Here is a 17,557-nt window from a genome sequence, read left to right as displayed (position 1 = left end):
CACTGAGGAAATGGAAGGGTAGTGGAGTATCAATTCTCATAGCAAAAACCATTATCCACTGTAGCGGAATTTGCACTTCACCTTCAAAATAAAAGCCCCTTATTGAAGGAGATGCAAACGGATACAAATAGTGGAATCATGCCATATTTGGACTAGATAATGCTAAACAAGGGTGGAGGGTTTTTATATAAATTCAACAAAATACAATAATTAGTTAATTTAACAAAAAAAGTAACAATCCGTTAAAATGGATATGTAAACTTCCGCACTCTTATATTTCACTGTTCAGCCTTACCTATAGATTGTGGATCCATGAAATGGGGTATCAGTCTACTCATTGACACCCACAGAACACAACGGTGAAGAGATTACACAAATGTCAACGTCGTAGCTCTTATTGCTGAACTTTGACTGTGGGAAATCACTATACAGTGCAATATGAATGTCAATAAGCACAAATTAACTCATCATTTTTGGGGGTTTCATTTAGGCAAACAGCAAATTCAACTATTGTGGCCAATCCTTATTGTTGGTAGCTTATATAGGTGAAAGCTTGTGACTGTACATATCTGTAAAAGTATATTATTAACTAAAACTGGTACTTTTGCAATGATTTAAATTGTACCATTATGAATAACAAACAAATAAAATGTATGAATTGATATAGACTGAAATCTATTGATGCATAAGTGATGACGGGATCCCGACTGGTTCAGCGGTCTAAGGCACTTCATTGCAATGCTAGAGTGGTCACCACAGACAAAGGTTCAATTCCAGGCTGTATCACAACCGGCCGTGATAGTGAGTCCCAGCGTCGTCCGGGTGACGGTTTGGCCGGGGTAGACCTTCATTGTAAAAAATAATTTGTTCTTAACTGATTTGCCTAGTTTAATAAAGATAAAATAAATCAAAATAAAATGTAAACAAATTAACATATGTTAGACAGTGTTGTTTATTACCTGATTCAAACAACATCTAAACGAGGCAAATTGAATATAGCTGGACATACTGTACGCTGCCTCTGGCATAGTGAACAATATGGTCCAGATTAGATAACTTCATATTCTGAGTATTAACTTCAATATCTATGTAATCGAATCATTAAAATTGTATGAATAGGGCATGATATAAAAACCTAAATTGTATATAATTAATGTAAATGATTAAGAGTTGTGCTTTATTCTATAAACCTTTCATAATGCCTTAAACGTCGACTAACTGAGTAATCAGTCTTCCCTAAAAATGTGTTTTTCAATTGAGAGTAATGCTTTTATAAACGTTTACAAATATCTTAAACATATAGACTGATTAAGTTATTAGTCCTACAAAAGATTAATCAATAACTCAATATAAGTGATACGTTTGGGTATTTAATAAGACAAACAAAATGTTTAACAAACAAACAAATGATAATACAACCACATATATCAAATAAAACTTAATTTATGCCTCAATCACATCATAGAAAATCATCTGAAAATAAATACTGTACATGTTTACAGAGAGCAGGGAGCAGAGGGCAGGGAGCAGAGGGCAGGGAGCAGAGGGCAGGGAGCAGAGGGCAGGGAGAAGAGGAAAAGGAGCAGAGGGCAGGGAGCAGAGGGAAAGGAGCAGAGGGCAGGGAGCAGAGGGCAGGGAGCAGAGGGAAAGGAGCAGAGGGTAGGGAGCAGAGGGCAGGGAGCAGAGAGCAGAGGGCAGGGAGCAGAGGGAAAGGAGCAGAGGGCAGGGAGCAGAAGGCAGGGAGCAGAGGGCAGGGAGCAGGGACCAGAGGGCAGGGAGCAGAGGGCAGGGAGCAGAGAGCAGAGGGCAGGGAGCAGAGGGAAAGGAGCAGAGGGCAGGGAGCAGGGAGCAGAGGGCAGGGAGCAGAGAGCAGAGGGCAGGGAGCAGAGGGAAAGAAGCAGAGGGCAGGGAGCAGAGGGCAGGGAGCAGAGGGCAGGGAGCAGGGGGCAAGGAGCAGAGGGCAGGGAGCAGAGGGCAGGGAGCAGAGGGCAAGGAGCAGAGGGCAGGGAGCAGAGGGCAAGGAGCAGAGGGCAGGGAGCAGAGGGCAGGGAGCAGAGGGCAGGGAGCAGGGAGCAGAGGGCAGGGAGCAGAAGACGATATGACGATCTTATATCTCTTTCATTTCAACATGCCTTTTATTGACAATATCTTCGTCAGGTCTCCTTCATAAACTAAATTCAGTTCATAATTAAATAATTTAAAGTTATTTTTCATTTGTGTAAAATACAATTTCAATATGGAAGCAAATCATCCAAATATATTACTTTATTTTAAAAGGTAGATTTCAATTTCAATGTACAGTCTCCTATATTGGTTCAGAAGTCATCCCACCATCTCGAAAACAACTGTCATTCTTTCATGTTCGAGTGGATTGTTGTTTTCTTTTACTTAAAAAATACAAATACCTCTGTCTGTCTCTCTGTTGCTCTCCATAACTAGTATTTTAACGTGGAAAGGGAACAATACATTATACACTACAGAGAATAAACTGTACCAATACAATGCTCTGTACATTATTGCATCAGAGAGCCGCAACATATTGCAGCATCGTTTAAAACTAGGGATATTACATAGATATAAATGAAAGGCCCATGGTAACCCTGCCAAACAACAGGGTGATGCAAACAGGTTAACATCAGTTTCATTTCAATTCAGTCAATTCAGTCAGCAAACTGAAATGAACTGAAGTTTAATTCCTGAATTCACGGTTTGGAAATGTAACAGACCTCATCCCTGGATACAAATGATGAACACTAATAGATTCTACCTTTCCTCTTAGAAAATAGTGACCGATGATTACATGATATACCGCAGAAACAAAGTACTGTAAGGGTCTAATCCTGACTTGAGCTCTGCACACTTAACTAACATGTTCTTGAAGAGACTTGAAGTCTCCTGTTGACATCAATGCATCTCAGGTTAAGATTCGGCCCTCATTAAGAAACCAAGAGAATGGTTTCTCTCTCTGAAGTGGGGGCAATGAGAACACTGTTACTAAATGATTTGTTACTATGGCTGTCTACTGTAAGTTGCTGCATCAGAAGTAAAGTAAAACCAATAACACAGACTGTTTGATGATAAGAAGAGTTGTGGTGTAGAGATTCAGCTTATTGACTTACATAATACAGACAGAATAGAGACCAAAACTGCATTACTGTGTTACAGTCACTGACATCAAGCAACAACTGAAACATTTGACTGATTTCACACTACTGGGCCAGACCAAGCAGATCCAAGCTGCTCGGGTCTGGTTATGCATCCACCATAGTTGCTGGAACCGTGCTGGAAAGGACAATGTGAGAAGAAAATATTCAAGCCAGCTCAGTATGGTTCAGGTCGGCTCTATAGTGTGAATCAGGTATGACTGTCCTTCTGTCTGGGGGCTGTTATGATAAACACTGTCAAACACACGCAGCTAGAACTATTTGATCAAATAGGAAGACTATGGGTATTCAAGTCATTCAGGAAGCAGTTTGATTCTCTTTATTATACCACAAGAATCCAATACTTAGACCCTCAGTGGTCTTCGCGGGCCCACTGAACCTCACGAACCGCACGCAGCCAGAGAAAGGTAAACAAGTTCAATCAAATAAATACACTGTTGTTTGTTGAAGCTTCGCAGTGCAGTAGTCCTCTCAGTTCAGTGCATTGGGTGGGTATTGTATGTAATAGGACATCATCCGGTATGCAGTGCACTCACTGCTCCACAAGGTCAGAGGTCCCCTGGTTCTCTGCTCATGTCAGTTTCCCTCCGTGTTGCCTCTGGTGCCCTCTCTACCGAAACACTGGGTCGTGTTCATTAGGGTACACCTTAGCAAAATATTTTCGCAATGGGAGACAAAAACAAGCATTTCTTATTGGACGAGCTCAGATGGTACCTCACCGTTTTGCTCAGTTTCCTCCCCATTGCACTCAGGCTCTGTCCATTTTCTTCCATTCCTTGCCTACTGAACACGACCCCTGTGTCAAAACCCAGGAATCAATATGGGGTGAAGAGGATAGAGCCGGTGGTGGGCCGGACTGGCCCTGGAGCAGCCCGGAGGAAGGAGGGCATGCAGCCTGGCAGGCCGGCAGTCTGAAAGATGGAGGCGTTGGGCCGCGGATGCAGGGAGATGGAGGGGAGGGTTGTTGGGCAGAAGGGGTTGGAGAGAAAAGTAGCAGGGGAGATAGGCTTCACCAGGTCCTTCTGAAGAGCCAGCTTGGCCTGGAGGAGAGGAGAGGACAAAGGTTTAATGAGGGAGCAAATCTATTTATAAAGCAATTATTCTTATTGATTAGCTACAAAAAAAAACAAGCTATTGTTTTCCATGAGCACGAAGGCGTCTTTAAACCCACTGATGCATAAATATTCCGAAACAGTTTTAAGAAACTGCCAATAAATGTATTAACTATTAATCCCTGAAGTCTAAGCATGGTTCCTGCAAGGTTTTAGATGAGGTATATAGATGATACATACAGCCAGGACTGTGGAGCTGCGTTGTTGTTTGTTGTAAGGGCTGTATTTGGGCTTCATCGGTTTCCCAGCTACTCTGTCCTTGTGCCTTCTGCTGGAGATGTGCTAAGAAAATATAACAACAGAAATCAGTGATGTTACCATGGCTGAATCCCATGGGCCCTAGTCAAAAGCAGTACACTAGGAAGGTTAAAGGGTGCCATTTGGGACACATTATGTTGAGCCAATATTAACACGCTTGTAAGGTCCCTTCAAGCTGTAACAAGACAACAAGCACGGTATACAAATGCCTGTCATGAGAGACTACCTGTTTGAGCTGTATTTCTGAGTTGACGTGGACATCACAGATCTCACAATGGAACGTTTTGTTCTGTAGTCCGGAACCTTTTAGCACGTTGGTGGCCTGTACTTTGAGCTTCGAGCCTGGTCTGGGATAGGCCTTAATTGGACCTGCTCCGTTTCTCGCCTCAAGCATAGTTTTGTGCTTGGAACCTTCAGGGGACAAAATAAATGGCAAAAACATAATTTAGTACATTGAGCAGTGAAAATAACCATAGGTAAAACATAAAAAGAACAACATCTAATTTGTTAGGATTAAAAGTAAACCAGCTCTTGTTTTCAGATCCAAAATTCATATTGGTCAGCTTGAGTTCCAACTGTTTTTTTTTTCTGACCTCGCTATAACTACATAACAACGTACATGTCAATGTTAGCTTACATAACAAACATCTGACATATTGTGATTTTCTGCTTTCAAAGCAATGATGTTTTTTTTTTTTTACAATAAGGTCAATATGGCGTCGATTGTGATGTTGCGGTCAAGTATACTCGTTGTATAAATATGTTCTGGAAAGGTTTTGTTGTCTTTTTTTAACAACCAGAAAAAATATGTCCATATAACAACCAAAATATGACATATTTTCCATGACGTCTTGATATCTTCATGACAAAAACCTCTTTACTTTGTAACAGAGTGTTGACCTTGTAAAACCAGTTTACACCCAAATTATTACAATGTGTAGTATACACTACACTATACAGTATACAGGGAGAGTGCCGTGTGAAGTTATTTGTGGACATTGTTGTGAGATGGGTGTTAATGAGAGTGTAGGAGAGACTAAACAAGAACAAGCTGAAAGTCTTCGGGGGAGTAACCTTAAAATACACACACACAGAACCACACACACACACAGAACCACACACACACACAGAACCACACACACCCTCCTCAGAGGGAGTAACACAATGTTTACATGGCGGTTTATGAAATAGAAACAGATGCTGGAACACACCTATGTTGTGGGCCTCCAGCTGCGACAGAGAGTTGACGGCCACTTTGCACAGCGAACAATACAGGAGCTTTTTGGCTTTTTCCTCCTCCGACTCTGGCGTGGGCTGAGTTGCTGTCGCAGCAGCAGTGGTGGGGGACACGAGCCCAGGCTTGGTGCTGCTGCCGCCACTGCTACTAGTCTTCATAACATGCCCCTGTAGTTGTGCTGGCGTAGCTGATGGGGGGCTGGCAGGCGTGGGATCACACAGGACGGGATTACAGGGGCTGTGGACAGACATGGCCATTGATGCTGCCAGGGAGGAGGAGGTGGAGATGATGGGGACGAAATCATTTGGAGAAGCAAAGGTTTTATCCGCCTCACTGGGAGGCACAGTGATTTGCTCTGAGATCAAGAAAGAGGGAGGGGAGGGGGGTAGAGAGAGACACACAACATCTGACAGTTAGTCCGGGAGCGCTATGGAATATTACAACTTTTAGTGACACATTTCTGCATATTTTCATTTTGTCGCATTGTGTAAGAGTCTGATCCCTGGAGGAGGGAGAGTTCCTTTTCACACAGCAGCAGCTCAGTAGCAATAGAAGCAGGACTGAGCTTTTGGGCAGTGTTTTCTGTACCCCTATCTGCGTGTGTGTGTGTGTCCATGTGTCCCTGTGTCTATGTTACAGAGCCTAGTCCCGCCCACCCACTCATACCTATGTTGTACCACAGCACCATGGAGGACAGGGCCACAAGGCAAGGCTGCCTGAACCAACACCCACACCCCCACACGATCCCTCCACCCTTCTACCATGCCACCCTTACACCTCTTCCCACACGCCACACCCACCCTCCAAACCCATGATCCAACACCCTGCATTTACTACGCTGGTCTATATTTGTTTGAAACTTCAGTAAGCCTAGCTTCATTAAGCCTAGCTTCATTAAGTCTGATTTCCACTAAAAGTCTTCTATGTACTCTTTGAAGCCAGTTTGTAGTGCACTACATAGGGCTCTCGTCAAAAGTAGTGCACTACAGTGCATTCGGAAAGTATTCAGACCCCTTAACGTTTTCCACATTTTGTTAGGTTACAGCCTTATTCTGAAATGGATTAAATGGTTTCCCTCCCCCCCTCATCAATCTAAACACAATACCCCATAATCACAAAGCAAAAACAGGTTTTTAGACATTTTAGCGAAACAAAAGGTGAAATATCACATTTACATAAGTATTCAGACCCTTTACTCAGTACATTGCTGAATCAAATCAAATCAAATGTTATTGGTCACACACACGTGTTTAGCAGATGTTATTGCGAGTGTAGTGAAATTATTGTGCTTCTAGTTCTGACAGTGCTGGAATATCTAACAAGTAATATCGAACAATTTCACAACAACTACCTACTACACACAAATCTAAGTAAAGGAATCGAATAAGAATATATTCATATGTGGATGAGCAATGTCAGAGCAGCATAGGCTAAGATTAAATAGATAGTATGGAATACAGTATATACATATGAGATAAGTAATGCAAGATATGCAAACATTATTAAAGTGACATTATTAAAATGACAAGTGTTCCATTTATTAAAAGTGGCCAATGATTTCAAGTCTGTATGTAGGCAGCAGCCTCTCTGTGCTAGTGACGGCTATTTAACAGTCTGATGGACTTGAGATAGAAGCTGTTTTTCAGTCTCTCGGTCCCAGCTTTGGATTTTCAGGTCTCTCCAAAGATATTCGATTGGGTTTAAGTCTGGGCTGTGTGCTTAGGGTCGTTGTCCTGTTGGAAGGTGAACCTTCGCCCCAGTCTGAGGTCCTGAGCACTCTGGGGCTCGTTTTCATCAAGGATCTCTCTGTACTTTGCTTCATTCATCTTCCCTCTGTCCTGACTAGTCTTCCAGTCCCTGCCCCTGAAAAACTTCCCCATAGCATGATGCTGCCACCACCATGCTTCACCGTAGGGATGGTGCCAGGTTTCCTCCACAAGTGACGCTTAGCATTCAGGCCAAAGAGTTCAATCTTGGTTTCATCAGACCAGATAATCTTGTTTCTCATGGTCTGAGAGACCTTTAGGTGCCTTTTGGCAAACTCCAAGCAGACTGTCATGTGCCTTTTACCGAGGAGTGGCTTCCGTCTGGCGACTGGATCATAAAGGCCTGATTTGTGGAGCGCTGCAGAGATGGTTGTCCTTCTGGAAGGTTCTCCCATCTCCACAGTGGAACTCTGAAGCTCTATCAGAGTGAGCATAGTGTCCTTGGTCACCTCCTTGACCAAGGCCCTTCTCCCCCGATTGCTCAGCGGCCAGCTCTAGGAAGATTCTTGGTGGTTCCAAACTTCTTCCATTTGAGAATGATGGAAGCCACTGTGTTCTTGGGGACCTTCAATGCTGCAGACAGTTTTTGGTACCCTTCCTCAGATCTGTGCTTCGACACAATCCTATCTCGGAGCTCTACGGACAATTCCTTCCACCTCATGGCTTGGTTTTTGCTATGACATGCACTGTCAACTGCGGGACCTTATATAGACAGGTGTGTGCCTTTCCAAATCATGAATTTACCACAGGTGGACTCCAATAAAGTTCTAGAAACATATCAAGGATGATCAATGGAAACAGGATGCACCTGAGCTCAATTTCGAGTCTCATAGCAAAGGGTCAAAATACTTATGTAAATAAGTATATATATTTTTCTCGCTTTATCATTATTGGGTATTGTGTGTAGATTGATGAGGAAAAACATGAATTTAATCAATATTCTAATAAGGCTGTAATGCTATAATATGTGGAAAAGGGGAAGGGGTCTGAATACTTTCTGAATGCACTGTATATAGGAAATAAGGTGCCATGGCATGCAGACAAAGAATACTAACGAGTAGCATTGCTGGCTCATTATATTTTACATTTACATTTTAGTCGTCAAGCAGACGCTCTTATCCAGAGTGACTTATAATTAGTGCATTCATCTTAATATAGCTAGGTGAGATAACCCCATATCACAGTCATAGTAAGTTCATTTTTCCTTTCCAGTGAAGTCAGTGCTGGTACGTTAAAGAACTTCTACCTAATCTCTGAAGATGTAACTCTATATTAGAGGGCTGAGCAGCGAGTTTCTGTCTGTGTCCCAAATGGCACGCTGTCACCGATACAGTGCACTACTTTTGACCATGGGATGAAATTTCTCCTCAGGTGTGAGGCCAGATAGTGTGACTTTTTAAAAATCAAGACTCAACAGAAATAACTGCAAATGTACATTTTACAACACTTTGCTTTGAATTTGAAGCTTTCTTTTCTTCCTTGGTTGGTAACATGCTTACCATACATCTGGTATATTATTACTATATTCACCTATACATTAGACATTAAATATTATCGGCTTTCCCCTATACAAGACTGAAGCATGGAGAGGAATGGATAATATACAAAACGGAAGCATGAGAGGTATGGATGACATACAAGACTGAAGCATGGAGAGGAATGGATGATATACAAAACGGAAGCATGAGAGGAATGGATGACATACAAGACTGAAGCATGGAGAGGAATGGATGATATACAAAACGGAAGCATGAGAGGAATGGATGACATACAAGACTGAAGCATGGAGAGGAATGGATGATATACAAAACGGAAGCATGAGAGGAATGGATGACATACAAGACTGAAGCATGGAGAGGAATGGATGATATACAAAACGGAAGCATGTGAGGAATGGATGACATACAAGACTGAAGCATGGAGAGGAATGGAGGGCAAAAAAGACTGAAGCATGGAGAGGAATGGATGACATACAAGACTGAAGCATGGAGAGGAATGGATGACATACAAGACTGAAGCATGGAGAGGAATGGATGACATACAAGACTGAAGCATGGAGAGGAATGGATGACAAACAAGACTGAAGCAGGGAGAGGAATGGATGACATACAAGACTGAAGCATGGAGAGGAATGGATAATATACAAAACGGAAGCATGAGAGGAATGGATGACATACAAGACTGGAGCATGGAGAGGAATGGATAATATACAAAACGGAAGCATGAGAGGAATGGATGACATACAAGACTGAAGCATGGAGAGGAATGGATAATATACAAAACGGAAGCATGAGAGGAATGGATGACATACAAGACTGAAGCATGGAGAGGAATGGATGATATACAAAACAGAAGCATGAGAGGAATGGATGACATACAAGACTGAAGCATGGAGAGGAATGGATGATATACAAAACGGAAGCATGAGAGGAATGGGTGACATACAAGACTGAAGCATGGGGAGGAATGGATGATATACAAAACGGAAGCATGAGAGGAATGGATGACATACAAGACTGAAGCATGGAGAGGAATGGAGGGCAAAAAAGACTGAAGCATGGAGAGGAATGGATGACATACAAGACTGAAGCATGGAGAGGAATGGATGACATACAAGACTGAAGCACGGAGAGGAATGGATGACAAACAAGACTGAAGCAGGGAGATGAATGGATGATATACAAAACGGAAGCATGAGAGGAATGGATGACATACAAGACTGAAGCATGGAGAGGAATGGATGATATACAAAACGGAAGCATGAGAGGAATGGATGACATACAAGACTGAAGCATGGAGAGGAATGGATGATATACAAAACGGAAGCATGTGAGGAATGGATGACATACAAGACTAAAGCATGTAGAGGAATGGAGGGCAAAAAAGACTGAAGCATGGAGAGGAATGGATGACATACAAGACTGAAGCATGGAGAGGAATGGATGACATACAAGACTGAAGCATGGAGAGGAATGGATGACAAACAAGACTGAAGCAGGGAGAGGAATGGATGACATACAAGACTGAAGCATGGAGAGGCATGGATTACAAAAAAGACTGAAGCATGGAGAGGAATGGATGACATACAAGACTGAAGCATGGAGAGGAATGGATGACATACAAGACTGAAGCATGGAGAGGAATGGATGACAAACGAGACTGAAGCAGGGAGAGGAATGGATGACATACAAGACTGAAGTATGGAGAGGAATGGATGACAAACAAGACTGAAGCAGGGAGAGGAATGGATGACATACAAGACTGAAGTATGGAGAGGAATGGATGACAAACAAGACTGAAGCAGGGAGAGGAATGGATGACAAACAAGACTGAAGCAGGGAGAGGAATGGATGACATACAAGACTGAAGCATGGAGAGGCATGGATGATATACAAACGGAAGCATGAGAGGAATGGATGACATACAAGACTGAAGTATGGAGAGGAATGGATAACAAACAAGACTGAAGCAGGGAGAGGAATGGATGACATACAAGACTGAAGCATGGAGACGAATGGCTAACAAACAAGACTGAAGCATGGAGAGGAATGGATGACAAACAAGACTGAAGCATGGAGAGGAATGGATGACATACAATACTGAAGCATGGAGAGGAATGGATAACAAACAAGACTGAAGCATGGAGAGGAATGGATAACATAGAAGACTGAAGCATGGAGAGGAATGGATGACATGCAAGACTAAATCATGGAGAGGAATGGATGACATACAAGACCAAAAGTTTCCATATACCTGATTTGTCAGAGTTGCTGGCCATGACAGAGTTGGGTGAGGTGGTGGTGGTGATTTTCATTGCACTGTCCAGGGAAGGAGGAAGAGTAGGAGGAGGAGGGGAACTCTTGGGCGGCTTATTCTTGGTGTTCTCTTGTGCTTTGAGCTTCTTGGCATGTTTACTGCCTTTGTAGTGCGCCTCGGCTTGGCTCTAGAAGGAGAACAAATGAACCATGCAATCAGGCTCGTTTCTCACACAACGGGTCTTAGTCTCACATCATGGACTGCAATCACACATGCGGGGGCATACACAGACACACAGGCACAGAGGCACAGGCACACAGGCACACAGACACACAGATACACAGGCACAGGCACAGGCACACAGACACAGGCGCACACACACACACACACACACACACACACACACAAAAAAACCCTCTTTACTTTGTAAAAGAGTGTTGACCTTGTAAAACCAGTTTACAACCAAATTATTACGATGTGTAGTATACACTGTTTAGGGAGAGTGCTGTGTGAAGGTATTTGTGGACATTGTTGTGAGATGGGTGTTAATGAGAGTTAAGGAGAGACTAAACAAGAACAAGCTGAAAGTCTCTGGGAGAGTAACCTTAACACACACACTCTTCAATCACTCCGAGGAAAAACACAGCTTTCAATAGGCAGGCCCAATCAGAGGGAAAATGAGAGAGATGCTTGAAAGTGTTTGATTTGTAGAGCGGATCAGGATATTAGGATTTTCATAAAGCCGATGGGAGGAAGTTGTGTGTGTGTGTGTGTGTGTGTGTGTGTGTGTGTGTGTGAGAGAGAGAGAGAGAGAGAGAGAGAGAGAGAGAGAGAGAGAGAGCGAGCTTTAGACTAAATGTATTCTTGGTAAGAAAATAAATGAAATGCAATCTAGTGAATGAGTATTATAGACACTCTGCTTGCTTAGGGACTACCGCTTCCTCCTGATCCTTGCTAGCACACGTGACCACCCTCCTTGACAACGTACCAACCATTTGAGCTATTGAAAAACATCTGATTAGCTAGCTCCATCCGTGACATTTCAAGCTAGCAGTGGAGTGAGCTTACACCTGGCAAACCGGTGCGCCTGGCACCTACTACCATAACCTGTTCAAAGCAGGTGTTCTTAATGTTTGTACACTCAGTGTATTTCAGGGGTGGGTAAACTACAGGGGGAGGGGCATACTAGATAGAATGTATGTAGAAATTATAAATAGACATATATTTTCAAATAACTGCCCTTTTTCTGGCACACAAATTGATATATATATATATATACAGTACCAGTCAAAGGTTTGACACACCTGAAATATGTAACATACATATTTCAACATCAACTGTTCAGAGGAGACTGTGTGAATCAGGCCTTCTTGGTTGAATTGTTGCAACGAAACCACTACTAAAGGACACCAATAAGAAGAAGAGACTTGCTTGAGCCAAGAAACAGAAGCAATGGACATTAGACCGGTGGAAATCTGTCCTTTGGTCTGATGAGTCCAAATTTGAGATTTGTGGTTCCAACTGCCGTGTCTTTGTGAGACACAGAGTAGGTGAACAGATGATTTCTGCATGTGTTGTTCCCACCGTGAAGCATGGAGGAGGAGGTTTGATGATGCTTTGCTGGTGACACTGTCTGTGATTTATTTAGCATTCAAGGCACACTTAACCAGCATGGCTACAACAGGATTCTGCAATTATACGCAATCCCATCTGGTTTGCGCTTAGTGGGGTTGTGTAGTCTAGAGCGATTTTCTAGGTTAGCTAGCCAGCTATTGTCGTTCTTTTAACGCAACGTAACGCAATCAACACTGCTAGCTAGCTAGCTAGCCCAAATAGCAGCACTGTAGAAACTATTACACTCGACGGAACGACTTGATTAGTGTAGTGTCAACATCGCAGCCACCGCCAGCTAGCCTACTCCAGCAGTACTGTATCATTTCAATCATTTTAGTCAATAAGATTCTTGCTACGTAAGCTTAACTTTCTGAACATTCGAGACGTGTAGTCCACTTGTCATTCCAATCTCCTTTGCATTAGCGTAGCCTCTTCTGTAGCCTGTCAACTATGTGTCTATCTATCCCTGTTCTCTCCTCTCTGCACAGACCATACAAACGCTCCACATCGCGTGGCCGCGGCCACCCTAATCTGGTGGTCCCAGCGTGCACGACCCACGTGGAGTTCCAGGTCTCCGGTAGCCTCTGGAACTGCCGATCTGCGGCCAACAAGGCAGAGTTCATCTCAGCCTATGCCTCCCTCCAGTCCCTCGACTTCTTGGCACTGACGGAAACATGGATCACCACAGATAACACTGCTACTCCTACTGCTCTCTCTTCGTCCGCCCACGTGTTCTCGCACACCCGAGAGCTTCTGGTCAGCGGGGTGGTGGCACCGGGATCCTCATCTCTCCCAAGTGGTCATTCTCTCTTTCTCCCCTTACCCATCTGTCTATCGCCTCCTTTGAATTCCATGCTGTCACAGTTACCAGCCCTTTCAAGCTTAACATCCTTATCATTTATCGCCCTCCAGGTTCCCTCGGAGAGTTCATCAATGAGCTTGATGCCTTGATAAGCTCCTTTCCTGAGGACGGCTCACCTCTCACAGTCCTGGGCGACTTTAACCTCCCCACGTCTACCTTTGACTCATTCCTCTCTGCCTCCTTCTTTCCACTCCTCTCCTCTTTTGACCTCACCCTCTCACCTTCCCCCTACTCACAAGGCAGGCAATACGCTCGACCTCATCTTTACTAGATGCTGTTCTTCCACTAACCTCATTGCAACTCCCCTCCAAGTCTCCGACCACTACCTTGTATCCTTTTCCCTCTCGCTCTCATCCAACACTTCCCACACTGCCCCTACTCGGATGGTATCGCGCCGTCCCAACCTTCGCTCTCTCTCCACCGCTACTCTCTCCTCTTCCATCCTATCATCTCTTCCCTCTGCTCATACCTTCTCCAACCTATCTCCTGATTCTGCCTCCTCAACCCTCCTCTCTTCCCTTTCTGCATCCTTTGACTCTCTATGTCCCCTATCCTCCAGGCCGGCTCGGACCTCCCCTCCCGCTCCGTGGCTCGACGACTCATTGCGAGCTCACAGAACAGAGCTCCGGGCAGCCGAGCGGAAATGGAGGAAAACTCGCCTCCCTGCGGACCTGGCATCCTTTCACTCCCTCCTCTCTACATTTTCCTCCTCTGTCTCTGCTGCTAAAGCCACTTTCTACCACTCTAAATTCCAAGCATCTGCCTCTAACCCTAGGAAGCTCTTTGCCACCTTCTCCTCCCTCCTGATTCCTCCGCCCCCTCCCCCCCCTCCCCCCTCTCTGCAGATGACTTCGTCAACCATTTTGAAAAGAAGGTCGACGACATCCGATCCTCGTTTGCTAAGTCAAACGACACCGCTGGTTCTGCTCACACTGCCCTACCCTGTGCTCTGACCTCTTTCTCCCCTCTCTCTCCAGATGAAATCTCGCTTCTTGTGACGGCCGGCCGCCCAACAACCTGCCCGCTTGACCCTATCCCCTCCTCTCTTCTCCAGACCATTTCCGGAGACCTTCTCCCTTACCTCACCTCGCTCATCAACTCATCCCTGACCGCTGGCTACGTCCCTTCCGTCTTCAAGAGAGCGAGAGTTGCACCCCTTCTGAAAAAACCTACACTCGATCCCTCCGATGTCAACAACTACAGACCAGTATCCCTTCTTTCTTTTCTCTCCAAAACTCTTGAACGTGCCGTCCTTGGCCAGCTCTCCCGCTATCTCTCTCAGAATGACCTTCTTGATCCAAATCAGTCAGGTTTCAAGACTAGTCATTCAACTGAGACTGCTCTTCTCTGTATCACGGAGGCGCTCCGCACTGCTAAAGCTAACTCTCTCTCCTCTGCTCTCATCCTTCTAGACCTATCGGCTGCCTTCGATACTGTGAACCATCAGATCCTCCTCTCCACCCTCTCCGAGTTGGGCATCTCCGGCGCGGCCCACGCTTGGATTGCGTCCTACCTGACAGGTCGCTCCTACCAGGTGGCGTGGCGAGAATCTGTCTCCTCACCACGCGCTCTCACCACTGGTGTCCCCCAGGGCTCTGTTCTAGGCCCTCTCCTATTCTCGCTATACACCAAGTCACTTGGCTCTGTCATAACCTCACATGGTCTCTCCTATCATTGCTATGCAGACGACACACAATTAATCTTCTCCTTTCCCCCTTCTGATGACCAGGTGGCGAATCGCATCTCTGCATGTCTGGCAGACATATCAGTGTGGATGACGGATCACCACCTCAAGCTGAACCTCGGCAAGACGGAGCTGCTCTTCCTCCCGGGGAAGGACTGCCCGTTCCATGATCTCGCCATCACGGTTGACAACTCCATTGTGTCCTCCTCCCAGAGCGCTAAGAACCTTGGCGTGATCCTGGACAACACCCTGTCGTTCTCAACCAACATCATGGCGGTGGCCCGTTCCTGTAGGTTCATGCTCTACAACATCCGCAGAGTACGACCCTGCCTCACACAGGAAGCGGCGCAGGTCCTAATCCAGGCACTTGTCATCTCCCGTCTGGATTACTGCAACTCGCTGTTGGCTGGGCTCCCTGCCTGTGCCATTAAACCCCTACAACTCATCCAGAACGCCGCAGCCCGTCTGGTGTTCAGCCTTCCCAAGTTCTCTCACGTCACCCCGCTCCTCCGCTCTCTCCACTGGCTTCCAGTTGAAGCTCGCATCCGCTACAAGACCATGGTGCTTGCCTACGGAGCTGTGAGGGGAACGGCACCGCAGTACCTCCAGGCTCTGATCAGGCCCTACACCCAAACAAGGGCACTGCGTTCATCCACCTCTGGTCTGCTCGCCTCCCTACCACTGAGGAAGTACAGTTCCCGCTCAGCCCAGTCAAAACTGTTCGCTGCTCTGGCCCCCAATGGTGGAACAAACTCCCTCACGACGCCAGGACAGCAGAGTCAATCACCACCTTCCGGAGACACCTGAAACCCCACCTCTTCAAGGAATACCTAGGATAGGATAAGTAATCCTTCTCACCCCCCCTTAAATGATTTAGATGCACTATTGTAAGTGGCTGTTCCACTGGATGTCAGGTGAATTCACCAATTTGTAAGTCGCTCTGGATAAGAGCGTCTGCTAAATGACTTAAATGTAAATGTAAATGTGGGTGGCAGGTAGCATAGTGGTTAGAGCGTTGGACGATCAAATCCCCGAGCTGACATGGTAAAAATCTGTCGTTCTGCCCCTGAACAAGGCACTGTTCCTAGGCCGTCATTTAAAATAAGAATTTGTTCTGAACTGACTTGCCTAATTAAATAAAGGTAAAATTAAAATAAAAAAATTCAACAGGACAATGATCCAAAACACACCTACAGGCTGTATAAGGGCTATTTGACCAAGAAGGAGAGTGATGGAGTGCTGCATCAGATGACCTAGCCTCCACAATCACCTTACCCAATTGAGATGGTTTGGGATGAGTTGGACCGCAGAATGAAGGAAAAGCAGCCAACAAGTGTTGAGCATATTTGGAAACTCCTTCAAGATTGTTGGAAAAGCATTCCTCATGAAGCTGGTTGAGAGAATGCCAAGAGTGTGAAAAGCTGTCATCAAGGCAAAGGGTGGCTACTTTGAAAAATCTCAAATGTATATTTGTATTTGTTTAACACTTTTTTAGTTGCTACATGTTTCCATGTGTTGTTTCATAGTTTTGATGTCTTCACTATTGTTCTACAATGTAGAAAATAGTAAAAATAAAGAAAAACCCTTGAATGAGTAGGAGTGTCCATCTCTGTAATTGGTAGTTACAGTCTTGTCCCACCGCTGCAACTCCCATACGGACTCAGGAGAGGCAAGGGTCAAGAGCCATGCGTCTCCCAAAACACAACCCCTCCAAGCCACACTGCTCTTGACACACTGCTCGCTTAACCCGGAAGCTAGTCGCCCCAATATGTCGGAGAAAACTACAAGGAGTCGCTAGAGCGCAATGGGACAAGGACATCCCAGTCGGCCAAACCCTCCCCTAACCCGGACAATGCTGCCTCCCCTAACCCGGAAATTGCTGCCAATTGTGTGCTGCCTCATGGATCTCCCGGTCACGGCCGGCTACGACACAGCCCGGGATCAAACCTCGATCTGTAGTGATGCCTCTAGCACTGCAATGCCGTGATTTAGACCGCTGCACCACTTGGGAGGCCCTGCAAATTGATTTTGATGGACAAATCGGTCAAGAAAAAAATCTGTTGGGCCTCGGTTGAATTATTAGTCAAATACAATATTTGTCATG

The 17,557-nt window shown here is 45.0% G+C and overlaps 1 protein-coding gene across 2 annotated transcripts in view; it reads right to left on the bottom strand.

Annotated features, from left to right (window-relative positions):
* Window positions 1–1,350: 1,350 nt before the first annotated feature.
* LOC135519266 (zinc finger protein 385B-like) overlaps window positions 1,351–17,557 on the bottom strand; it is a 180,483-nt gene continuing 164,276 nt past the window's right edge. For both annotated transcript variants that reach the window (XM_064944401.1, XM_064944400.1), the window contains exons 5-9: window positions 11,291–11,480; window positions 5,746–6,126; window positions 4,761–4,945; window positions 4,457–4,558; window positions 1,351–4,204 (exon numbers count right to left, since the gene is read on the bottom strand). In XM_064944401.1, the coding sequence (XP_064800473.1) occupies window positions 3,980–4,204; window positions 4,457–4,558; window positions 4,761–4,945; window positions 5,746–6,126; window positions 11,291–11,480 (1,083 nt within the window). In that variant the 3' untranslated portion in view covers window positions 1,351–3,979. The remainder of the gene's footprint in view (window positions 4,205–4,456; window positions 4,559–4,760; window positions 4,946–5,745; window positions 6,127–11,290; window positions 11,481–17,557) is intronic.

Source organism: Oncorhynchus masou, chromosome 29 (assembly GCF_036934945.1).
Source record: "Oncorhynchus masou masou isolate Uvic2021 chromosome 29, UVic_Omas_1.1, whole genome shotgun sequence".
Lineage (NCBI taxonomy): Eukaryota > Metazoa > Chordata > Actinopteri > Salmoniformes > Salmonidae > Oncorhynchus > Oncorhynchus masou.
Note: the sequence above shows the minus strand (reverse complement) of the source record. Positions and strands in the feature narration are given on the sequence as shown.